This window comes from Pristis pectinata, chromosome 5 (assembly GCF_009764475.1).
Source record: "Pristis pectinata isolate sPriPec2 chromosome 5, sPriPec2.1.pri, whole genome shotgun sequence".
Lineage (NCBI taxonomy): Eukaryota > Metazoa > Chordata > Chondrichthyes > Rhinopristiformes > Pristidae > Pristis > Pristis pectinata.
Genome location: NC_067409.1, coordinates 38653252 through 38680176, shown reverse-complemented (window position 1 = coordinate 38680176; position 26925 = coordinate 38653252). Strand labels below are relative to the sequence as shown.

At 40.1% G+C, this 26925-nt stretch overlaps 1 protein-coding gene across 1 annotated transcript in view; it reads right to left on the bottom strand.

Moving 5' to 3' along the window:
* LOC127570934 (pituitary tumor-transforming gene 1 protein-interacting protein-like) overlaps nt 1–26925 on the bottom strand; it is a 54617-nt gene that overhangs the window by 3890 nt on the left and 23802 nt on the right. Inside the window, exon 6 of the mRNA XM_052016890.1 lies at nt 19795–19841. Within this exon, the coding sequence (XP_051872850.1) occupies nt 19795–19841 (47 nt within the window). The remainder of the gene's footprint in view (nt 1–19794; nt 19842–26925) is intronic.

The window sequence follows — 26925 nt, the reverse complement described above, 5'->3', positions numbered from 1 at the left end:
GAATAAGATTCAAGGAAGTGCTTTTAGCCTCTTCGAAAAAATGCAACAATCCCATTGACTGCTAAGAATCTCTAGCATATGAGCATTCAGAGGCATTTGGGTTGTTAAATGTGCATGTTCGATGGAAGTGGCAGAGCAGTTGAAAAAACTTATTGTATTCAGGTCTTTACAGAGGCAGAGAGTGCACGAGCTAGAGTTGTGATAAAATTTTATAAAATACTTGTTTGGCTACCACTAAAGTATAGTGTCCAGTTCTGAACACCACATTTTAGGAAAGATGTAAAGACTTTAGAGAGGGTGCAGAAGAGATTTACCACTATGATTCTGGGGATGAGGGACTCTAGTTGAATGGATAAACTGGAGAAACTGGGGTTATTCTCCTTGAACAAGGAGCTTGTGATGATAATTTAGAGAGAGTGCAGATGAGATTTCCCAACATGGTTCCAGGGAATGAGAGACTACAGTTATGTGGACCAACAGGGTAAACAGAGAGCAAAGGTTCCCATCAGTCGAAGGGTCAACAACTAGTGCCATTTGAAAGTGATTGACAAAAGAACCAACAGTGACATGAAGAATTCAGTTTTTGTTTACACACAATCTGTGGTTAGGATTTGGAATGCACTGCCAGAGCTGGTAGTGGAGGCAAAGTCAACAATAGTGTTCACAAGTACAACAGGGAAAGCAGAAGAGGTGAGACTTTACATTTGCTAATTTTTTGGGATTTTGTTGTCATTTGCAAGGCCAGAATTTGTTGGCCAGTTGTTCTTGAGAAAGTGGTGATGAGCCATACTCTAGAACCACTGCAGGAGTCCTTCGGGGTAGAAATTTAGACTCAGCAATGAAGTCCCCAAAAGTCAGGATGGTATGTGACTTGGAGGTTAGCCTGCAAATCGTGATATTCCCATGCAATGTTGCCCTTGTCCTTCTTAGTAGTAGAGGTTCTAGGTTTAGGCAGTGCTACTGGAGTAGCCTAGGCGAGTAACTACAGTGCGTTCTGTAGTCAATATATACTGCAGCCACTCTCCACTGGTGGTGTAGAAAGTGACTCTTTAGGGTGCCGAAAGGGGTACCAATGAAGTAGACTGCTCTATCCTGTATGTGTCAAGTTGCTTGAGAAATTGTTAGAGCTGCACTCAATCAGACAAGAACACTGAACAGAAAACAGTACCGCAATGTCTATGCCAACCATCATGCCAATTTAAACTATTCCCATCCACCTGCACATGGTCTACAACCCTCCATTCCCTGCCTGTTCATGTGCTGGTTGAAATGCCTCTTCAAGGCTATTATACCTGCTTCCACCATTTTCCCTTATAGCATGTTCCAGGCACCCTCCACTCTGTGTAAAAAATTTGCCTCGTAAATCTTTTTTAAACTTTCCCCATTACACATTAAAGCTATGCCCTCTAGTATTTGACATTTCTACCCTGGGAAAAAGTCTATGCCTCTCATTTTATATACATCTATAAGGTCACCCTTCAGCTCCAGAGAAAATGACTCGTTTGTCCAACATCTCCTTATAGCTTATACTTTCTAATTGAGGCAACATCCTGGTGAACTTCTGTACCCTCTCCAAAGCCTCTGAATCCTTCCTGTAATGCGGAGACCAGAACAGCACACAGTACTCCAAGTGTGGCTGAATGACAGTTTTATACTGCTGCAACATGATTTGCCAACATTTATACTCAAAGCCTCAACCGATGAAGGGAAGCATGGCATATGCCTTCTTTACCACCCCATCCAGTTGTGTTGCCAGTTTCATGGAGCAATGAACTTGCAAACCAAGATCCCTCAGTACATCAATGCTCCTAAGGGTCCTTCCATTGTCTGTATACGTTCCTCTTAAATTTGACCTCCGAACATGCAACACCTCATGCTTGTCCGGATTAAACTCTATCTGCTATTTCTCTAACCATATTTCCAAATGATCTATAACCTGCTGTATCCTTTGACAACCTTTTACATTGCAGTATCTGCTACTGTGCAAACGTACTAATCAGATCACCTACATTTCCGTCGAAATCATTTATATATACCACGAACAAAAGACGTCCCAGCACTAATCCCTGTAGAACACCACTGGTCACAGGTCTCCAGTCAGAATAACACCCCTCCACCATGACTCTGTCTTCTATGGCCAAAAATTTTGAATCCCATCTACCAAGGTTACTTGGATACCATGTGCCTTAATCTTCTGGATCTGCTGACCATAAGGAAACCTGTCACCATGGATCCTAAGCAGAAAAAAAAACAAGCTGCTAGAGGAACTCCGTGGGTCGAGCAGCATCTGTGGAGGCAAAGGAATTGCGGTGTTTTCGGCCCTGATGCAGGGTCCAAACCCAAAATGTCGACTATCCCTTTGCTCCGACAGGTGCTGCTTGGCCTACTGAGTTCCTCCAACAATTTGCTTTTTACTCCAGATTACAGCACCTGCAGTTGCTTGTGTCTTGTGCCTTAATCTTCTGGATCAGCCTACCATGAGGGACCTTGTCGAAGTGCAGGGTTTTCCATCACATTTCTGTCATGTCTTATAGGGGGTTAGAAAGGGATTGATGTGTCAGGAGACGATTTACTTGCCACAAAATACAGGATGTACAGCCTCTGACCTGCTCTTGCAGCCACAAAATGGACATTGATAACTGAGACTCAATGATGACAATGGCACTGTATGTCAAGGGCAGCTGGCAGGGCTCTCGCTTGTTGGAGATAGTTATGACCTGTAACTTTTATGCTATGAATGTGACTTGCCCTTTATCAGCTTATGCCTGAATGTTGTCTAGGTCTGACTAAGAATGGAATTCACTGATGCAATCATCAGCAAACATGCCAACTTCTGACCTTAATATGGAAGGAAGGTCATTGAAGCAGCTGAAGACGGTTGGAGCCAGGATATCATCCTGAGGAACTCCTCCCTGGGCTGGTATGGTTAACCTCCAACAACCTCAACCATCGTCCTTAGTGCAATCTCTGTCTGCAATCATCGGACCAGTCTCCCCTTGACGGCCATTGACTTCAATTTTACCAGGGCTCCTTGCAGCCACATCAGGTTAAGTGCTGTCTTAATGTCAAGGGCAATCACTTTCACCTCACATTTGGATCAAAACTGTGAAGAAGTTTAGAGTTTACTGATAGACAAATTGGTAAGCAGGATTGTTAGAGAGTAACTGCTGTTTGTAGCACTGTTGACAACACCTTCCATCATTTTCTGATGATTGATAGTAGACCAATGGGGCTGGACTGGACTTGATCTTCTTTTTGTGAACAGGGCGTATCTGGGTTATTTCCCATATTGTCAGGCAGATGCCATATTGTAACCGTACTGAAACATCTTGGCTAGAGGCACATCTAATTCAGGAGCAGAGGTATTCAGTATTACAGCTGTGTTATTGTCTGGTCCCATAATCTTTGCTTTATCCCATGCTCTCAGATATTTCTTGATGTCATGTGGAGTGAACCAAATTGGTTAAGGACTGGTTTCTGTGAAGGTGGGGATCTCAAGAGGAAGTTGAGTCATCCACTAGGCAATTCTGACCAAATCAATTCCTCAAAAAAATTCTCAGCTATGTTGGACTGTTCCTATGTAGAGCTGGTGTGGATTCAACAGGCTGAAAGGCCTCTTTTCATTCTGTAACTGTTGTGATTTTATGAAGCATAAACCAGAAATTCAGGGATGTTGCTTAGCTGTTCATGTTGCTCAACATTATGGACAGGATTTATAAAGGTACACATGTTTAAAAATCTTTTCATGCACAAGGAAATTATCACCAAGGTATCCAGACAAGTGTGGGTTCACTGGTGGAAAAGTGATCAATATGAGCAGCCTCCTGCTGCTAGTAAGTACTGCTCCAACATTTTAAGAAATCGTGTACATCCGCATTTATTGCCTAAGACATAGCGAATAATGAGAGTGCAAAAGAGTGAGTTCCAGAATTTGCTTTCAACCTTGAAATCCACTTAAAACAAAAACAGAAGTGGAATGTCTAAGCTGATTAAATAAAGTTAGAGCCAACAGCATCAGGCTTAAACAATGAATAACCAGGCAAATCAGAAACTCCAATAGAAACTAAATTACAGCAAATGAAGACAAGTGGAAACAAAAACCTGAAGAATGAACTGTCAGAAATCTGCTCAGATGCATGGTATACAATCACATGTGGCCGGTTCATGCTCAATCAGGCTTGCCGCCTGCATTATACCTGTGGCTGCACTCACATTTAGGGGCCGTGTGGGAAAAATCAGCTGTCGAGCCTAGCCTTTGAAACGATTTAAGAGCAGCCAATTAACCTACAGCATGTTTCTGAGATGAGAGAGGAAAGTCACAAAACATGCAAATTCCACACAGACATGCCCAAGGTCAGGATTGAACCTGGGTCCCTGGAGCTTGAGGCAGCAGCACTAACTGCTTAACTTTAGTTGGGTGTTGATGGATAACTCTTCCCATGAAATCTTTGTATTGACTGAGAACATAACATGCATAAACTTAAGAACTAGTAGTGTAGGCTATTCAGCTTCTCAAGCCTTTTCTACCATTCAACAAGATCATGACTGATTTTTGAGCACAAACACCATTTCCCAATCATATTCTTTGATTCTTTTAATATCCAGAAATTGATCAATCTGTTCTGAACAAAATTAATGAATGAACTTCCAGAGTCTTCTATGGTGGAGAACTCCAAAGATTCGCCACCCCCGAATGAAAAAAATTCTCATTCTTCTTCCTAATTGTCCACATCTTTTCTGAGATTATGACCCCAGTTCTAGACTCCATAATCAAGGTAAACATTCTCCACACTTTGCTGGGTCCTTGACAGAGATCTTTGTATCCTCTTTAGCCACATGCTAGATGCCAGAAATCTGGAGAAAAGCCAAAGTTGTTCCTTTGGTTAAGATGGGCAACAGGGATAAACCAGGAAATTATAGGCCAGTGAGCCTTACATCAGTGGTAGGGAAATTACTGAAGATTCTTAGGGGCAGGATTTACTCGTACTTGGAAAAAAATGGACTTCTTCAGGATACTCAGCATGGCTTTGTGTGGGGAAGGTCCTGTCTCACAAACTTGATTGAGTTTTTTGAGAAGAGACAAAGATGACTGATGAGGGTAGGGCAGTGGATGTTGTCTACATGGTAAGGTCTCTCATGGTAGGCTGTTCCAGAGGATTAAGTCACATGGGATCCACAGTAAATTGCATCCAAAATTGACTTGGTCATAGGAGACAAAAGGTAGCGGTGGAAGGGTGTTTCTCTGACAGGAGGTCTGTGACCAGGCAGTGTTCTGCAAGAATCAGTGCTGGGACCTCTGTTGCTTAAACTATATTAATGACTTGGATGAAAACGTAGGCAGTCTGATTTGTAAGTTTGCAGATGACATGAAAATTGGTGGAGTTGTAGAGAATGAGGAAGATTGCCAAAGGATACAACAGGGTATAGATCAGTTGGGAATTTGGGTGGAGAAATGGCAGATAGAGCTTAATCCAGACAAGTATGTGGTGTTGCATTCTGGGAGGTCAAATGCAAGTGGAAATTGTATAGTAATTGGCAGGACCCTTAGGAGTATTGATGTACAGAGATGTAGGGGTGCAAGTCCATAGTTCTCTGAAAGTGGCAACACAAGTGGATATGGTGGTAAAGAAGGTGTACAGCATGCTTGCCTTCATTGGTTGGGGCAATGAGTATAAAAGTTGGTGAGTCATGTTGCAGATGTTTAAAACTTTGGTTAGGCCATATTTGGAGTATTGTGTGCAGTTCTGATCCCCACAGTATAGGATGGATGTGGAGGCTTTGAAGAGGGTGCAGAAGAGCTTCGTCAGGACGTAGTCTGGATTGTTTACTCTGGAGTGTCGGAGGCAGAGGGGGCAACCTGATAGAGGTACATAAAATTATGAGAGGCATAGATACTCAGGAAACTGGCATAGTGGATATGAAAGGAAGGGAAACAAGCAGTAGTGTCATGGAACATACAGATATTAAAGAGGAGGAGGTGCTTGCTGCCTTACAGCGAATAAAGGTAGATAAATCCCCTGGGCCTGACATGATATTTCCTCGGACCTTGAGAGAGACTAGTGTAGAAATTGCAGGGGCCCTGGCAGATATATTTAAAATGTCCTTAGCCACAGGTGCGGTGCCGCAGGACTGGAGGGTAGCTCATGTTGTTCCTTTGTTTAAAAAAGGCTCTAAAAGTAAACCAGGTAATTACGGGCCGGTGAGCCTGACATCAGTAGGCGACATCTGGTTGCCTCACTACAGGAAGGATGTGGAAGCCATAGAAAGGGTGCAGAGGAGATTTACTAGGATGCTGCCTGGAATGCGGGGCATGCCTTATGAAAGTAGGTTGAGGGAACTCAACCTTTTCTCCTTAGAGCGATGGAGGATGAGGGGGGACCTGATAGAGGTATATAAGATGATGAGAGGTATTGATCGGGGAGATAGTCAGAGGCTTTTCCCCAGGGCTGAATTGGTGGCCACAAGAGGACATACGTTTAAGGTGCTGGGGAGTAGGTATAGGGGAGATGTCAGGGGTAAGTTTTTTACTCAGAGAGTGGTGAGTGCGTGGAATGGGCTGCCAGCAACGGTGGTGGAGGTGGATAGGGTCTTTTAAGAGACTGTCGGATAGGTACATGGAGCTGAGAAAAATAGAGGGCTATGGGTAAGCCTAGTAATTTCTAGGGTAGGGACACGTTCGGTACAGCTTTGTGGGCCGTCGGGCCTGAATTGTGCTGGAGTATTTCTATGTTCTATGTAGAAGGTAAATTATTGGAAGGTGTTCTGAGAGATTGAGTATACAAGTATTTGGACAGCCAAGGGCTGATTAAGGATAGTCAGCATGGCTTTGTGCGTGGTAGATCGTGTTTAATGAATCTTGTAGAGTTTTTCGAGGAGGTTACCAAGAAGGTAGATGAAGGAAAAACTTTGGATGTTGTATACATGGACTTTAGTAAGGCCTTTGACAAGGTCCCCCATGGAAGGTTAGTTCAAAAGGTTCAGACACTAGGTATCCAAGAAGAGGTTGTAAATTGGATTCGAAATTGGCTGTGTGAGAGAAGACAGAGAGTGGTAATGGATGATTGTTTCTCAGACTGGAGGCCTGTGACTAGTGGTGTGCCTCAGGGATCTGTGCTGGGTCCATTGTTGTTTGTTGTCTATGTCAATGATCTAGATGATAATGTGGTAAATCAGCAAGTTTGCTGATGACGCTAAGATTGCAGGCGTTGTGGACAGTGAGGAGGACTTTCAAAGCTTGCAGAGGGATCTGGACCACCTGGAAAAATGGGCCAGAAAATGGCAGATGGAACTTAATGCAGACAAGTGTAAGGTGTTGCATTTTGGAAGGACAAATCAAGGTAGGACATACACAGTGAATGGTAGGGCACTGAGGAGTGTGGAGGAACAAAGGGATCTGGGAGTTCAGATACATAATTCCCTGAAATTGGCGTCACAGGTAGACAGGGTTGTAAAGGCAGCTTTTGACATCCTGGCATTCATAAATCAAAGTACTGAGTACAGGAGTTGGGATGTTATGTGAGGTTGTATAAGACATTGGTGAGGCCCAATTTGGAGTATTGTGTGCAGTTCTGGTCACCTAACTTATGAAGGATATCAGTAAGATTGAAAGAGTGCAAAGAAGATTTACTAGAATGTTGCTGGGTCTTCAAGAGTTGAGTTACAGGGAAAGATTGAACAGGTTAGGTCTTTATTCCTAGGAGCGCAGAAGATTGAGGGGAGATTTGATAGAGGTTTACAAAATTATGAGGGGTATAGACAAAGTAAATGCGAGTAGGCTCTTTCCACCTAGATTAGGAGTGTTAAGTACGAGAGGACATGGCTTTAGGGTGAAAGGGGAAAGATTTAGGGGGAACATCAGGAGGAACTTCTTCACTCAGAGAGTGGTGGGAGTGTGAAACGAGCTGCCATCTGACGTGGTAAACGCGGGCTCACTCATAAGTTTTAAGAATAAATTGGATAGATACGTGGATGAGAGAGGTCTGGAGGGTTATGGACTGGTTGCAGGTCAATGGGACTAGCAGAATAAAGTTTCAGCACAGACTAGAAGGGCCAAATGGCCTGTTTTCTGTGCTGTAGTATTCTATGGTAGTCACCTTTTTCCCCCACAATGAAAGTGTCAAATACTAGAGGCCACTGCTTTAAGGTGAGAGGGGGAAGAGTTTGAAGGAAATTTGTGTGGCAAGTTCTTTCACACAGAGAGTGGTATGTGCCTGGAATGAACTGCCATGGGAGGTGGCAGAAGCAGATATGATAGCAATGTTTAAGAGGCACATGTATAGGCAGGAAACAGAGAGATATAGACCGATGGGATTAGTTTAAGTTGGCATCAAGGCCGGTGCAGCCATGGTGGGCTAAACAGCCTTTCCTTGTGCAATACTTTTCTATGTTCTCTGTACTCTATCTATGCCCCTCATAATTTTGCATACCTCTATCAGGTCCCTCCTCAGCATCCTCCACTCCAAGAAAAGCAAAGCTGTTTATCTAGTCTCTCTTAATCAATCAAATGCTCCATCCCAAGCAACAACCTGGTGAATATCCCCTGCATTCTCCCCAGAGCAATCACATCCTTCCTCTAGTGTGGTAACCAGAACTGTCCTCTATACTCCAATGTTATACCATGTCCTTGATGCTCTTATATCCTATGCCTCATCTAATGAAGGCAAGTATCCCTTCTTTACCACCTCATGCTGCAACCTTCAAGGATCCTTGGTTCCTCTGCTCCTCAATAATCCACGAGGCCTTATCATTCATTGTGTATGTCTACCCTTCTTAGTCCTCCCAACATGTATTGCTCTGTATCACTCTGTACTTATCAGGATTAAATTTGATCTGCCCTTGCTCTGCCCACCTTACCAACTCCTCAAAATCATCCTGTAGCCTAAGACCGTCCTCCCCACTATCATCACCATCATTAATTTGTGTGTCACATCATTCATATCCTAATCTTTAATGTACATAACAAACGGCAAGGGTCCCAACACGAATTCCTGGTCATAGACTTCTAATCAAAAAACAACCCTCCACCGTCACCATTTGTCTCCTATTACCAAGCCAATTTTGGACCCAATTTGCCAACTTACCTTGGATCCTATGGGCGCTAACTTTTTGGACCAATCTCCCACGTTGCACTTTATCAAAGGCCTTACTGAACTCCATAAAGACTACATCAACCACATTGCCTTTATTCAATACTTGTTGTTACTTCTTCAAAAAAAATCCATTTGAATAGACCCTAACAAAGCCATGCTGACTATCTTTGCCTAGTCCCTGCCTCTCCAAGAGTAGATGAATACTGTTCATCAGAAATTCCCCCCCCCCCCCCCAACAGCTTCCCTACCACTGTCATGATACTCACTGGCCTATAATTACTTGGCTTATCCCTGCTGTCCTTCTTGAATAAAGGTGCCACATTTGCTGTCCTCTAACCACCTGGTACTTCACCTGTGGCCAGTAAAGTATTAAAAGTCTGTCTGGCCTCAGTAATAAACTCCCTTACCTTCCCTATCACTCTGGGAGACATCTTATCAGGCCCTGTGGACATCTTTAAGCCTGCTCAGTATCTATTACCTCCTCATTTCCAATATTAACATATTCCAGCACTTCACCAACCCTCTCTCTGAACTCTCCAACTACAATACCCTTCTCTAGCTAAGCTTGGTTCCTCAACAGATTGATCTAGAAATCCATCTTGTATACATTTCAGGAATTCATCCTTAACATTATTAGCCCTAATTTGATTTCCCTAGTCTTTTTGTAGGTTAATGTCCACCAATGGTTACTGTTTTACCCATTACACAGACCTCTAATTTCCTTATTTATACTGTGCCCTACATCACAACTGCCATTAGTTTCATCCAAACTGATTTTAATTCTACACCATGATTTGCTAAGTCAATATATCTTTTTTTAAATTACCGTACCGATGCTGTTCCATTTTACCAGCACTACAGCACCTCTTTTCCCATTTCGGATGTCCTTTGTAAACATCAAATACCCTGGAATTTTTTTTATTTTTAAAATATTTCTTAGACTATCTATCATACTTCATAATTTAATTTAATTTTTCAATTTACTTCAGCTAACTCACCTCTGCCACCAACATAATTGCTTTTATTTAAGTTTAAGACTCTGGTTAAGAATTAAAGTTTATTGATCTGAAAATGAATGTGAAATTCTACTTTAGTATGATCACTCTTGTACATGATCTAGTGTCCTCTACTTTAAGATTGTTGCCAAATCATTATGCTTCATGATGTAGGACAAGATACGAGTGAATAGACTAAAATTTTAATCAAAATACTGCCGTCTAGCATATTGTGCCTGAATCCAACCAGAAAGAATGTGCATACAAACTGAGCTATTTTCCAACAGTATTGTGAATATTCCAACAGGTGAAATTAAGATTATATATCAGTCACACAATGAATGAGATGAATTCCTAATGTCAGCCAGTCCAGATTTCTCACAATGTTTCAAGCACTAACTAAGACTGTTTCATACAATTTAATACAATATACAGTATATCAGCAATAAGGTAACAAAAAAACAAGTGCAGCTGCTGCATTTGCTATTTAAACCCAAGTAAACACCTAGATAGAACTGAATTATTTAAATACAAACAGTGGTAAACAGAGAAGTTAATTCCAATTACAACAGCTTATCAGGCTGAGGGAAAGAAAGAAATTCTAAGTGAACTTGAGTGCAGCAGGAAATAAATTCATACAGCTTGCAAAGAAATTCAAGTTGGGCTTTGGGGTCAAAGAGGATAAATCCAGCAAACTATTTGGAAACAAATTTAAATTCAACTCAACAAAAGGCTTTTGTAGCAACAGGGAACCAGCTATTGGCACCAGGAAATGCCATCCTTATTCTAAAAGTAGCAATTTAGTCATGAAATTATCCTTCTAGAAGTAGAGTGAGTTGAGTGAAGATTTACTACACAGGTTCCAGGTATGGCGTGTTAACAGTGTGCACAGAGACCATGACTTTATTCTCTATAGTTTTGAATGAGAGGATGTCTCATTGGAACATACAAAATTCTTAAAGGGCTTGACAGGCTAAATGCAGGAAGGATGTTTCCTGACAGAGAAGTCCAGGACTTATGGAGGTACAGTCAAGAATAAAGGGTGGGCTGTTTGAGACTCAGATGAAGAAATCTTTTCATTCACAAGACAGTGAATGTTTGGAATTCTCTTCCCTGGAAGGCTGCAGGAATTCAATTGTTGTGTTCATTCTAAGCATTAAATAAATCAAGAGATGCAAGGATAGTCCTGGAAAATGAATGGAGAAACCAGCGCAAAGAACCAAATGGCCTACTCCTGCTTCTATTTCTTATATTTATGTAAGTACCTAATGCACATAAAACAGATCTTAAGGAGTTATGAGACACTACACAACTCTATTACTTGAAGCGATCCTTAGAAGAACAGAATATTTTGTAAATTGGATTTTTTTTCTCAGTTAATACTACTGCGATACCTGTAGGGCAGTATAACATTAACCAAATTCTACACTGCATAACAAACACGTAATTACCATTTAAATACAATGGAAAAATCCACAGAATTAAATGCAAATGATTGGTTTACATATAAACTGTGAGATGACATTTCAAGAGTATACACGTCATCCTACAGTGGCAGGTTGGTGTTAATGCCTTAAACTTCCCTCCTCCTTTCTACTCTGCATTTAATCCTGGACAATTTTATTCACTTTGACACCTTAATCTGAAATTCTGGTAAGCAAAGTAATCAATCTATTTACTTCTAATTTCTGGAAAATATTTGAAGATCAGAATTGGCTTGCTTGTAGAAAGCAGAGGATTGTGGTGGAGGGAGTGCATTCAGATTGGAGCGCCGTGACTAGTGGTGTCCCACAAGGATCGGTTCTGGGACCTCTACTTTTCGTGATATTTATTAATGACTTGGATGAGGGGATAGAAGGGTGGGTTGGCAAGTTTGCAGATGACACAAAGATCGGTGGTGTTGTGGATAGTGTGGACGATTGTCAAAGATTGCAAAGGGATATTGATAGGATGCAGAGCTGGGCTGAGAAGTGGCAGATGGAGTTCAATCTGGAGAAGTGTGAGGTGGTACACTTTGGAAGGACAAACTCCAAGGTGGAGTACAAGGTTAATGGCATGATTCTGGGTAATGTGGAGGAGCAGAGGGACCTGAGTGTTCATATCCACAGATCATTGAAAGTTGCCTCACAGGTGGATAGGGTAGTTAAGAAAGCTTATGTTAGCTTTCATAAGTCGTGGGATCAAGTTTAAGAGCCGTGAGGTAATGATGCAGCTCTACAAAACTCTGGTTAGACTACACTTGGAGTACTGTGTCCAGTTCTGGTCGCCTCATTATAGGAAGGATGTGGAAGCGTTGGAAAGGGTGCAGAGGAGATTTACCAGGATGCTGCCTGGTTTGGAGAGTATGGATTACGAGGAGATACTAAGGGAGATAGGTCTTTACTCTTTGGAGAGAAGGAGGATGAGGGGAGACATGATAGAGGTATACAAAATATTAAGAGGAATAGAGTAGACAGCCAGTGCCTCTTTCCCAGGGCACCAATGCTCAATACAAGAGGGCATGGCTTTAAAGTAATGGGTGGGAAATTCAAGGGAGATATCAGAGGGAGGTTTTTCACCCAGAGAGTGGTTGGTGCATGGAATGCGCTGCCTGGGGTAGTGGTGGAAGCTGATATGTTGGTCAAGTTCAAGAGATTGTTAGATAAGCATATGGAGGAATTTAAAATAAGGGGATATGTGGAAGGAAGGGGTTAGATAGTCTTAAGTGTGGTTTAAAGGTTGGCACAACATGGTGGGCCGAAGGGCCTGTATTGTGCTGTATTGTTCTATGGTTCTATCAAGACCTCAAACCCAAAGACAAAATTTATGGTCCTCCTGTACACTTCTGAGACACGGGAAGCCAACAGAATGCACCTTAAAGTATTGGAAATATACCAGCAATGTTGTCTCCAAAAAATCCTCCAAATCCATTTGTAGGATAAAAGAACTAACATTAGCATCCTCTTCCAGACCAATATTTCCCAGATTAAAGGCCTGAATTACACTCATTTGGCTTTGATGGACAGGCCATAACTTTTACGTGCCCAGCACCAAATACACAAAACATTCTATTCCAAACTCCATCATAACAAGAGATTATCAGGTGGACAGAGGAAAAGACTCTTGGAGGTTTTCAAGATCTCCTTGAGAAAGTATATGATCCCCAGTGACATGGGAACCCGTGACCCACAATGGTTCAAAATGGGAAAATGGAGATTTATAAATTGCAATTACATACAAACATAGACATTAGAGGCCCAGATCAAAATAAACTATCCACAATTAACTTCTGCATTCAGTGGAAAAACGGGAATTAAGTGAATATTGATAAAAGTTTAACTATCGAAAGTTCGGAGCGGAGATACAGATAAGGAGGGAGAACAGTGTGTACACCAGGTGGTGCGTTTTCAATCTGGTAGGAACTTATAGATTTATTGAGTTATACAATACTGAAACAGGCCCTTTAGCCCAACTTGTTCATTGCAGCCAGGATGCCCATCTGGGCTAATCCCATTTGCCTGTGTTTGGCCCATATCCCTTTAAACCTTTCCTATCCATGTACCTGTCCAAATGTTTTTTTTAAACATTGTAACTGTACCTACCCCTAACCTCCCCTGGAAGCTCATTCCATATACCCACCACCCTTTGTGTGAAAAACTTGTCCTTCAGATCCCCTTTAACTCTTACCCCTCTGACCTGAAACATATGCCCTCTAGTTTTAGACTCCCTTACCTTGGGGGAAAAAACTGTGATTATCTGCCTATGCCCCTCAAAATTTTATAAACCTCTATAAGGTTACTCCTCAGCTTCCTTTACTCAAGGGAAGACAGTCCCAGCCTATCCAATCTCTCCTTATAACTCCCCCCCTCCAGTCCAGGCAACATCCTTATGAGACACAAGAGATTGCAGATGCTGGTATATGGAGCAAAACACAAGATGCTGGGGGAACTTGGCAGGTCAGACGGCATCTATGGAAGGAAATGGACAGTCAACATTTCAGGTTGAGACCCCTTTCATCTGGACTGGCATCCTTGTGAATCTTTTCTGTACCCTCTCTAGCTTAATCTCATCCTTGTAGTACAATAAGAAAGTTGTCATTAATGGCAAATCAAATATCTTGAAACAAAATGTTATAAAAATCTTAATTTTAATCATACATTTTGATCTTGAACTTGTATTAGCAAGTTGTATACTATCTGGTGTTGCCATTCAAATAAAATTGAATAAAAGATAAAGTTGAGACAGCATCTAAGCTGTAGTGCTGAAGATTTGTGCTGCATAACTAGTAACATCTCCAGTAATAGTACCGGTACTCAATTACTGTCACAATTCCATGATACTGACAGCAACTTTGGAATTGTCCAAGGAAGTGCAAGCAGTGTTTTTTTTTCTATACAAAGGAATGATTTTAATGGAAGGGAACAGCTGCAAGAAATCTGGCAAGGTTTTAAAAAGCTTATTAATTTAAAATGACTAAGTAGAATTTTTCCCATGGCTAAATTTAAAAAAAGACTAAGGATGTTTTATTTAATTATCTAATAGCTCATTAGCTTAGTTTTTTTAAATGCGTGTTCAAGGTTTAAAAGTTTAGACACGGCTTACCTCTATAAACAATTCAGGCCAACTCTGGTAGTGCCTAATGCCTTTTTGTTTCCTGACTTTGTAGGTGGGGTTAGAGTTTTACAGCTACACAAAACAGACATTGAAAAGTATGCTGTGGAAAAATTTCCCAATGTTTTGTTCAAATTTATGTTAGGAAGATCATTGAAGTGTGCAGTCTATAAATCAAGGTCTCTGTTAAGTTTTGTTAGCATGCCGCTGACCACAAAACCTGGGCCGTTTTAGTGTAACCTCATTATTTCAATGCACAACAATTATTAAGATATTTTTGAAACTTAGCAGAAGTTATCACGAATAGCACAGTAACTGAGCATGTAAGACTAACCTAAACAAATTGAAACGTCAGCAAGGGTTCTAAGTTCAACATACTGTTACTGATTAAAAACAGATGTGTAACAGAACCCTGGTTTACGGAAAAAAGGACACTGGGCCTACATGAACAATGTCATTCACTATGTTCCAATCCCCTTTTTCCAGTTAAAGCTGATCCTAGCTTTGGAATTTATGCTTAAAACTGCAGAACAATGTTCAGAGACCAGATTTCTCCAGATCATGGAATGATACAACTTGTAAGGAGCCCATTCACTCCGACATACTTATTGTTGACTTTTCATCCACATAACCCTTCCACAAATTTCACAAAGCCTGCAAACTTTTTCTTTTCAAATACATGTCCAGATACAGTATACATAGAAAGTAATCACTAAACCTGCTTCTATCACCCTTTTAAGTAATGCATTCCAGACTGGAACTACTTGATGTACAAAACAGTTTCTCATTTCCAACTATGAACATTTTGCCAATCACCTTTAATCTGACTCCCCCAGTAATCGAATTTAAAGCCATCAGAAATAGTTTCTCCAAGTTAACTCTGAAATAAATTCCTCCATTAAATCTCCCTATAGTCCTGTCTGTTCAAAGCACAAACCCAGTTTTTCCAATCTTGCTGTATTATAGAAACCCTTCATCAAGGAACAATTATGGTAAATCACTTCTGCATGCCAAGACAATGACACTCAAAATGTAGTGTCCTAAGTTAGGCACAAAACTCCAATGTGGTCTCACTAATGATTTATGAATAATTTGCTGCAGCTTCCTCGTTTTTGTACCTTTGACTTCCTTCTAAAAGACCAGGTTCCAGTATGATTTTTTATTGAAACAAATACTGGTGGGAATTTTGTGAGAATACTGGAAAATCACTGGTATTTGCTGTCAAAAGTCCACAGCATTGAGGGTAATTTGGGGATTCTCTCCCATGCTAAAGATTCAACATGAGCCTGAACATGTCCCATTCGTGAACTTGAGATGGAGTTCAAGGATTGACACTTGGGCTAATTGCCCGCTACTTAGACGTAATTCATCCAAAGATTCTATGTCATGTCTGAGAAGGCACAAGAAGTTTTCCTATTGATTTTAATAGAACAAAACAGTTGCAAGGCAGCCAAGTAGCTTATTAAATTAAAAAGACTTCCATGACTTTTATTCAAAATCTTTAATTTGAACTTTTGCCCTTTGAACTGAGTGCCTGATTGGGCTATTTCAGATTCTAGTTAAGAATTAATCACAGATTTCAGATGCACAGTGAGGCAGAGATTCATGTGAACCTCCTCCAATCTGGTCCATTGCATTCTGTGTTTGCAATGTGGCCTTCTCTATGTCAGCGAGACTAAGCATGGATTAGGTGACAGTTTTGGTTCACCTTTCCAATCCTCCCCCCAACCTGGTTTCATCTGCCAATCATCCCTTTCTTATCTGGTTCTATGTATCACCTACCAGCCTCTGTCTCAACACTCGCCATCCCAGCTCTATCTGCCTATTATCCCTCACTCATCTGGTCCCACCTATTACCTAGCAGCCTTTGCCTCACACCTCCCTCTCACTTCTATATACTGGTCATCTTTCCTCCAAGTCCTGATGCAGGATTTTGACCCAAAACAATGACCATCCCTTTGCCTCCACAGATGCTTCTTGACCTGCTGAGTTCTTCCAGCAGTTTGTCTTTTGCTCCAGACTATACCATCTGTAGTCTCGTGTGTCTCCTAAGACCACTATGGCTTTAGAGCCATATATAGGTCAATTCAGGATGGCAGATTTCTTATTCTGAAAGGCATTAGTGAATCACGTGCTCTTTTTTAAACAATTTAGTAACTTCATGGTTACTGTTACTGACATCAGTTCTTTATTTTAGATAAATTGAATTATTTGAATTTAAATTCCCCAACTTCTGAGGCTCATGACTTACAGAAATTTCAGAACATATGGGCCAAATACACTGTGTGTTTATAGTCCATCATTACTACTGAAGTGAAAGTGCCAAAATTACACATACAACAGGAAATGTTAACAGAAAATTAATTATATAGCAGAATGGTAAACAAGTGATTTGACCAACACTGATTAAGTTAAAGTACCTATGTAAAAGAGCACAGCAGTTCTGGAAAAAAAAACAAAATTAGGTAGCCTAAAGGATATTGGCCCGAACTATGCTTCTCTTCAGCCTGCAGTTTCAAAGAGAATAGCTGGCTGATAGCATTGCGTAGGTCATGTTACTCCTGATTTCACCACAAACACATTGGAAAGTGGAAGTCTGGAATCACATGGAGGTCAGACATCAAACCATCTGATCTCCAGCTCTGCTGCTGGACCCAGTGTGTCAGAAGCAGAGCACTTTACATCTGGCCTCACAGCTCGCGGCCTCATTCATTTGAATGGGGTCACCAACTGGATGAAAGTCAAGTAGAATCTGAGAGAAATACAGCATGGAAACAGGCCATTTGGTCCAAAAAGTCTTTGCTGATCAGCAAGCACCCATTATGACATTAAACCCTAACCTATCTTATTCTCCCTACATTTCAATCAACTTCACCCCCCCACCCCAAGATTTTACTACTCACCTACAAACAAGTGGCAATTTACACTGATCAATTAACCTACCAACCCGCACATTTTTCAGATTAGCAGGAAATCATAGCATTTGGAGAAAACTCACATGGTCACAGGGAGAACAGGCAAACTCTACAAAGGTAGCACTGAAGGTCAGGATTAAAGCCGCATCACTGGAGCTACAAGTCAGTAGTTCTATTAACTACATTGCAGTGCTGCCCTTCTCAGTGCCCACAACTGTTTTGTAACCATAAAACATCCATTTCAACTGGAAGTAGCCTCTGCAACATCCTTACATTTTTATAATTAATTGTAGGTAGGTAAGTGGACTGCAGTTTTTTCAAAATTTTATTTAATCTTTTTTTAGAAAAATTAAAAGTTAAATGTATTTTTCAAATTTATTTTATATCTTTAATCATTTTTAACTTTTTAGATTATAAAATGTATTTTAACTGCCTTTAAGTGTCTGTTTATTGCAGCCAATTGGAAATATTCCAAATACCTTTGACAGCACCAACTTTCCAGCAGGGCAGACCAATGGTTGGCCCTCAGTAACCACTGCCTGAGACCTGGTCGCTATTCACAGACTGCCCTGCTTTGTGGGATGGTTGTGCCATCAAGGCCCAGAGCTCAACTTCAACTGCAGAGCTCTAAAATATTATTATGGATCAAACAAAAACCAAACTAATGACTTGAAAGATAAAAATTTATTTTGGCAGACTTAGTTAAAATGTTATGGTGGGGATCAAAAAGTGTTGTTGAATAGAAGTTTTAAGGACCTCACTGTAGCTATTTGCAGCTGAAATGGATGATTCAAGTTAAAGTTATGAAATAGCTGGAATTCAGAAGTTGGTAGTATTTTCTAGAATCAAGTGCTTGATCGAGTGAATTTCCTGTTTTAAACCCATCTCCCTCACTTGCTTCCTTTAAATGCCTCTATGCCATTATCTCAACTATTCCATATTCTAAGAACAATTACCACATTCTATTTACTAGCAATATAAACCCAATAAATGAAAGCAGGAATAATCCATAGCACCCGCAGCCTTCTCTGCCATTCAATAAATATAACAGCTCAGCTTCAAGAATACTTTTCTGCACAATTCACTTAACACCCAAAAATCTATCTATTGAGCCTTGAATTCACTCAATCACCAAGCATCTACAATCTCTGAGATCTCTGCATGAGGAGTATTTTCTTGGTGTTAGTCCTAAATGGCTGGCCTTCATCCTGAGAATATGCACTCGAGCTTGAGGAAACAGCTTCTTGGCATCAACCCTTCCAACCTGTCTGAAAATCATATACAATATCACCTCTAATTGTTCAAAGCATCAGTGGCCAAACTTTCTCTGTCTACTCTCACAGGACAATCCTCATCCCAGAAATCAATACTGTAAATCTACTTTTACTACCTGGAAGGCAGCAAACCATTCTTCGGGTTAAGAGACCAAATCCGCACAGACTATTCCAAAAGAAGTCACAATAAAACCCAAAACAATTTCAGCAAGACATCCTCACTTGTACTCCACACCCCTCGCAATGATGGACAACATACCGCTTGTCTTCCTAATTGCTTGCTAACCTGCATCTCTATATTATGTGTCTCAAGAACCAACGCACAATTCCTCTGTATGCCAGCACTTACCATTTGCTCATCATTAAGAAGGTAATCTGTTCTTTCCCCACTAAAGTGCAAAGCATCACATTTTTCAAGTATATTTCTAATACTTTCTTGCCCATTCAATTAACCTTGGTACATCCCTGTTTATCCTCCTCACAGCTCATTTTTCTCCTTATATTATCAGCAAACGAGGATGGCTTATTCTCTTTTTTCCTTAACTCATTAATATAAACTTTAAGTAGCTGAGAATAATGGCCCAGTAGCAATCTTCTATTATGCTCTATCTATGCTTATCAAGTCCCTGTCCTGTGAAATTAAATTTTAGGTAACAACCACGTGTGATATTTTATCTGGATATCTTTTCAGAAACTAAATATACTACATCTAGTGCTTTTCCCATTATCCATGTTTAATTTCCGTAGTAATGAAGAAATACTGATGGAATGTACCAACTAATATGGCATGGAGAAGACAAATGACAGATTTATTATTTGGTTGCAACCTTATGCTAATGAAATTCACCCCAAATACTTTTAATATGCAAGACAAATTGATATAATAATACGAGGTATTATGAAATAGCAATACCAAGTGACATTGACGTACCGTATTTTTTGCGGATTTCATCGTAACGTGCACTTCTGTCTGATTTTCTGAAAAAAAAATTACAATATGATTTAGATTTCCAAATAAAGAAAATGAAACCTTAATGAAAATTCCTAAACCCAAACATTAGCTGGCAAGTATCCATAAAGTTATAGAACTTATAAAACTTATAGAAGTAAACAAAAGCATGCCATAAAGAATTAGAAATAATGACTTAAAAATAATTTATAAAATGAAGAGGTATAACTTATTAGACACTTAAAACGGCATTTATTTTCTGTTGCCCATTAAACACTGTAATTATATTTATCCCTTTTCAGTAAATATACAAACAACAATATGCTCCCTTGTTTTATTTCCACCTTTTAGATTCAAAACTCTAAAAGAAATTGTTAGTCACTCCTAAGTAACCAACTGCCCACCCTGAGACTATCAACGATAGTTATAGACTCTTGGGAAACAACCTCTTGACATCTACTCTGTCAAACCCTCTATTTTTTTTGTGCAACTTCTACTGTTTTGAGGAAACTTCATTCAAAACTGTGAAATTAATCTGTCCTCGACAAATGAAATGTATAGCAGGATCTGTGATATCAAATGGGTCTAAAAACAGGGAGACCACAGACACATTAGAAATAAACCACAATTTCCAGCCATTAGTAATACTTCCCCTTAAAAGTGGTCATGTTCTTAGAATTTTACAGAATGATTAAAACAAAGGTGGAATTTCAAAACACAAGATCATTCTGGAAATTCAAGAGCCCTTGCCAATATTTTTGTGCTCCTGAAACATTCTGCAATAATTATTCTCCTTGCAAAATAACTGGAGGATCAGTAGATTATTTTAGAAAGAATACAGCAAACAATGTTTTAATTAAGTATTTAATTCAAAGAACCCAAGAAGTTTCCCAGAGAATCACCTGAGCATGTTCAATTATTACAGTATGATCTAGTTAGTGTTCAGTGTTACTTTCCATTTTCAGATTACAAGAATAAAGAAACCTTGTTGCAAAAAGTAGAGGGCCTTGGTGAGACAACACCTGGAGTATTACATACAATTTTGACCCCCTATCAACCTATGGCCCACTTGCCATAGAGGGAATGCAGCGAGTATTTACTTGACTGGTTCCAGGGATGGAAGATCGAGGAGAGATTGCAACAACTCGAACTGTATTCCCCAGAGCTTAGTAGAATGAAAGGAGATCTTACAAAGTTCTTGAAGGGCCTGATAGGTTAGATGCCGAGAGAATGATTCCCCTGACTGAGGAGTCCAGAAGGCAGGAACAAAGTTTGAGAATAAGGGGAAGGCCAATATGGACTGAAATGAGGCAAAATTTCTTCGCTCAAGAGATTAGTGAACTCGAACTGTTTGTCGATCAGAAATGAAGAAACTGTGTGTTGGGGGGGGGGGGGGGGATCGCAGAACAGCTGTAATAAGAGAATGAGCAGGCACGGGAAGGGGTGTGTGTGTGTGTGTGTGTGTGTGTGTGTGTGTGTGTGTGTGTGTGTGTGTGTGTGTGTGTGTGTGTGTGTGTGTGTGTGTGTGTGTGTGTCTACTCCCAGCTTTGCTCAGCTTGACTCAAGCCCTGATTGGTGTGGCTTGGGAGTGCAGGGGAGGGAGGGGGTGACAGGGGAAGAAGGCATGTGGAAATGCCCCATTCCCATGCAGCAGAAAATGCCTGCAGGCCCACGGCAACTGTAAAGTCTACTCCCATCCAGCCTGCCAGTATCCCAAACACTCATTTGTATGTATGGGGTGTTCATATGTGGGAATTCGTAACCTGGGGAGGATCTCTAGAGCTGGAAAATGATGTTGAAGTCAAAGACCAGCATGATCTTGATGAAAGGAGTAGCAGGTTCAAAGGTGCAGATGACCTATTCCTGTTCCTATTCCTTAGGCCCTTAGAAGTTAAAGATGACATTTAAAAATAATCTTGACTGCTGTTAGCTTTTATGGAAAAAAAATCTCCCAATTTAGAAATAATCTCCTTGATAAGAATTAGAGCGTGAAAATGACAACATTCAATCAAAAATGAACTCATCTGAAATTTATATGCATGAAATAATTAGCATTTGATTTAGTACATAACAGATAGAAGTCAAAGTTATTATAGATAAGTAATCAAATGATGAAGCATGAATTATAAACAATCTTTGCTCTATGATGGAAAAGCAATGTATTTAAAGTTCATTCACATTTCAGAATTTTGTTTAAAAAAGAGAAGTATTTTTATGGGGAACACAGGTTTTTAAAACATATTACAGACAATAACTTGTTGCTTGGCTCCTACTTTCACATCAGCATAATGGGACTGTAAATACAAAATTCTGCTTTTCTGTGATGCATAATTTTTTAAAACTTGTACAGTTGGTGAATTTCTTAAAAGATGCAAATTTTTGAAGTTCTTGTTTAAAATGTATGAAACCAAATGACAATTAGGGTCAAATTAAAATAATACTATCACTGTTCACTGCTATTACACCACAAAACCAATAGTAACTTCACAATTTCTGCACATGCATAGCTTGATGCAAAAATGCCAAAATTACCATCTCTCATCTCCATTCCATCGCCACCTGCTAAAAGTTGACATGTTCTACTCCACCATAGTCAAGGCAGTAAAAAAAAGAATCACTTGATTTGTCACAAACTGAAAAGTTGTTTACAAATGAGTCCCATGATAAATTAATGTAAAAATTTTTGAGCTTTGTTGAATGGTGTTGGAGTTATTTAAATGGCATATTTACCATAAGTAGTGCTTAGCAAACAACATAGTTCTAAAAAAAACAAGTATTATATTCTAAAACACTTGCATATTTCAAAGTACTCTGTTTGAAAGTTAATTAAAAACTGTGACTTTTGATTCTTGGCTTGATCTGTGAGAATTCAGTTGTTCGGTCAGCTTCTGAACACCAGGTATCTTATCGAACTGACACCTGAAAGCAGCAGGCATTGGGAAGGGAACTGTTCTCATCAGAAGTCTGTAAGTGCTTTCTGACCACAAATTCTAGGCCAAGATAAAAAGGATATCTGATTCTTACAATTCAGAAAGGCAAGATACAGGAAGAAACAACATGATTTTATAAATGTAGCAGTCTTATGATAGGGAAATAGTGTCTGACAAATTTAGTAAAATTCTTTCCAGAAGCAACTCGCTGGGTGGGCCATGGCCAACTAGTGGATGTACTCCATGTGTACTTCAGATGGCATTCAGTAAGCTACCATATTAAACTTACTTCACAAGAGCTTTTAGTATTGAGGGTAACATAGTAGCAAAGACAGGGAATTGGCTAACTGTCAAAAAGTAGAGAAAAGGGTTAAGTGGTTGATTTTCAAGTTGGCAAACTGTATTCAATGTGGTGCTGCAGAGATTAGTCTGGTGCCTCAACTTTTTGTAATCTGTATGAATGATTTTGATGAAGGGACCAGATGCATTGCATCAAAGTTTACTGACAGTATTAAGATAGGCTCGAAAGTGATGAGGACACCAAAAGTTTGAAAAGTGAGTGGGCAAAACTGTTGCATATGTATAACATGGGGAAATGAAACATTATCCGTTTTGGAAGAAAGAAGATTATTTAAAACATGAGAGACAATCAAATGCTGGTGTTCAGGAAGTTGTTGGTGCCCTCAAAGAAATTAGCATGCATGAAGGCAAAAGAAATGCTAGTCTTAATCACAAGACGGATAGAGTGCAAAAAAAGGGAAAGGTTTGCCTTTGGCAAGACCATACTTGTAGTAATGCATACAGTTTTGATCTCCTCAGTGGGGTACAGCAGAGTAGCAGTTAAGTTGCTGGACTAGAATTCAGAGTTCCCGATCACAAATAAGATACATGATATTAAATTTCACTGTGGCAACAGTGGAATTAAATGATTAAAGATTATGATGAAAACGATTAAAGATAAATGATCAAGTAATTAAATGATTCTAGATTCTTTTAAGAAAAAGCTAGTTTCAATCATGGTAATGTATGAACATTTTTAAAATTCATTTTCTGTGATGTGGGCTTTATACACTGGGCCGGCACATACAGCCCATCCCTAATTACCCTGGAGAAGGTTGTAAGGTCCCTTTGTGGAGGAAATGCGCCTGGAATATCGTTTACAGTATTGGTCTTCTTGCCTAAAAAAAGCAGGTATACTTGCCAGGGAGTGCAACAAAGATTCACCAGAGTGGATCCTGGGATGGTGGGGCTGCCAGATGAGGAGATTGTCCTGGCCTATAGTCTCTAGAGTTAGAAGAATTAGAGGTGATCTTGCTGAAAGTTACAAAATTTTTGCAGGGCTCAACTGGATGAATGCAGGGAAGATGCTTCCCCTGGCTGAAGAGTCGAGAGCAAGGGATCAAAGTCTCAGAAGGAATAATAGGTCTTTTAGGACTTGAATGAAAAGAGATATCTTCATTTAAGAGGGTGGTAAATCTTTGGAATTCTCTTTACTGGAAGGCTGAGGAGGATTAGTCATTGAGTTCATTCAAAAAAAAATCAATAAACTTCTAAATATTAAGGAAAAGCAAGGAATATGTGGATAGGGCAAGAAAGTGGAGCCAAGATACAAGATCATCCCTGGTCTTGAATACCATCTTGGATGGCAGAGCAGGTTCAAAGAACCAAATGGCCTACCCCTGCTCCTGTTTCTTATGTTCTTGAATTGCTTCAGTCCTTCTGTTGAAGATACTCCCACAATTCTGCTATGAAAGAGTTTCAGGGTTCAGATCCAGCAATAGAGTCATAGAATCATACAGCATGGAAAACAGGCCCTTCGGCCCAACTGGTCCATGCCAACCAAGATTCCCATCTAAGCTAGATTTGCCCAATTGTAGCCCATAATAAACCTTACCTATCCATGTACCTGTCCAAGTACCTAATAATGAAAGGCTGGCAATATATTTCCAAATCAGGACAGTAGATGACTTGAAAGTGAATTTGCAGGTGGTGATGCTTCCATGTGTCTGCTGCCCTCGTCCTTCTTGGTGATAGAGGTTGTTGGTTTGGGAGGTCTTCTCAGAACAATCTGCAGTTTGTTTTGTAGCTAGTGTGGTGATGATAAAGGGAACAAACGTTTAGGGTGGTGGATGGGGTGACAATCAAATGTGTTGCTTTGTCCTGATGGTGAAAAGGCTTTGTGTGTCAGAAGGTGAGTCACTCACCGCAGGATACCATGCATCTGACCGGTTCTAGTAATCACAGTATTTATGGGGCAGGTCAAGTTGGTCAGTGGGGAACCCCCAGAATATTAATGTTGGAGGATGAAACTTTTTTTTTATTATTGGAGATGGTCATTGCCTGGCACTTTTGCAGCATAAATCTTACTTGGCACTTAGAGAACATGCCTGAATGTTGCTGCATGCAGGCATCAACTGGTTCATTTGCTGACAGGTTACAAATGGAATTGAACTTTGCACAATCATCAACAAAAATCTCCATTTTTGAAGGAAGGTCATTGAGGAAACACCATAATATGGTTCACTAATGTCCTTCAGAGAAGGAAATCTGCCATTCTTACTCGGTCTGGCCTATAATGATGACCCAGGCGATTACCAATATGTTCAATTTTTCCCTCCCTCCTCAGCTCAGGGCAAATAGGGATGAACAATAAATCCTGACATTTCCAGCAAAATCCACATTCCCGTGAACAGATAAATAATTTAAAAAAATTGGGAAAGGATATTTTGCATCGGAGGCAATATTTGGGTGGTTTACTAGATTGATTTCATGTATGAAAGGGTTAAGAGAAGGAGAGATCAAGCAGACTGGGGCTTCTAGTTTCTGGAATTTGAAAGAATGAGAGTTGATCTCCTGAAATACAAGATTCCAACAGGGTAGATGATAAGGGGATGTTTTCTCAGCTGGGGGGACCTAGAACTAGAGAGGCTAGTCTCATGAGAAGAGGTCAGCCATTTCAGACTGAGAATAGGAGGAATTCCTTCACTCAGTGTTTGAAACTTTGGAATTCTCTGGTGTACAGAGCTTTGGTAGTTGAGTCATTAAGTAAATTCAAAGCTGAATCATATAGGTTTAGGTGAAATGAAAGATTGCAGGGAAGTGGAGATGAGGCCAAGATCAGGTCAGTCATGATCTTACTGAACAGTAGAACAGGATTTATATATACTATTTATATAGACTAGTGATTATTTCTGATGCTATTTAAATATCCTTTAAAGAACCTACACAGTATGTGTCTATCTGTTTAATCAAATCTTACATGCATTATGACAGCTAGAAGAGGGGATTCACCTATTGCTTGCTAGCTCTTGAAACACCCCTCCCCTTCACCTCTTTATACTGGCTGTCTTCCCTCTACTCCTTCAGTCCAGATTAAGGGTGTCGACCCAAAACGTTGACTGTCCATTTCCCTCTCCAGAAGCTGCCTGACCTGCTGAGTTCCTCCAGCATTTTTTGTGTATTGTATAAAAGATGTAATGCATTTGGATATCCAGAAGGCACCTCTAATAAGGTGCCGCATAAAAGGTCACTGTATGAGAACATGTAAGGTTGGGATAATTGGCAGGGACAGGAGAGTGGCTAACTGACATAAAACAGAGTCCAAATAAATGGGTCATTTTTGGATTCATTAACTAGTGGGGTGCCACAGTGATCTGGTGCCTCAACTATATTAATTAATTAGATGAAGGGACTTTGTGCAGTCAGAATTGCTGATGATGCAAAGGTTAGTCACCAGGAAGGTGTGAGGAGGACAAAAAGTGCCTACAAAGAGATATAAATTGGATAACTGAGTGGGCAAAGGAGTGTAATTTGGGATGTGAGAATATTTATTTGGAAGGAAGAATGAACAAGCAAATTTTATTTCGATAGAGTAAGACTTTATTTCAGTATAGTAATATGGTGGCCCAGGTATCTTTAACTAGTTAGGAAGGCTAATGAAATGTTGGCCTCATTGCAAAGGGTATGAAGTATAAAAGAAGTGAAATTTTGATACATGTTCACAAGGAACTGGTGAGAACATACCAGAAATATTGTGTACAGCTTTGGTCTCTATAATTAAGGAAGGATATACTTGCATGGAAGTTCAATAGATTAATTCCTGGGATGAAGGGTCTGACATATGAAGAGAGACTTGTTGCAGTCTAGAATACTGAGACATGATCTCATTGAAACGGTTCTGAGA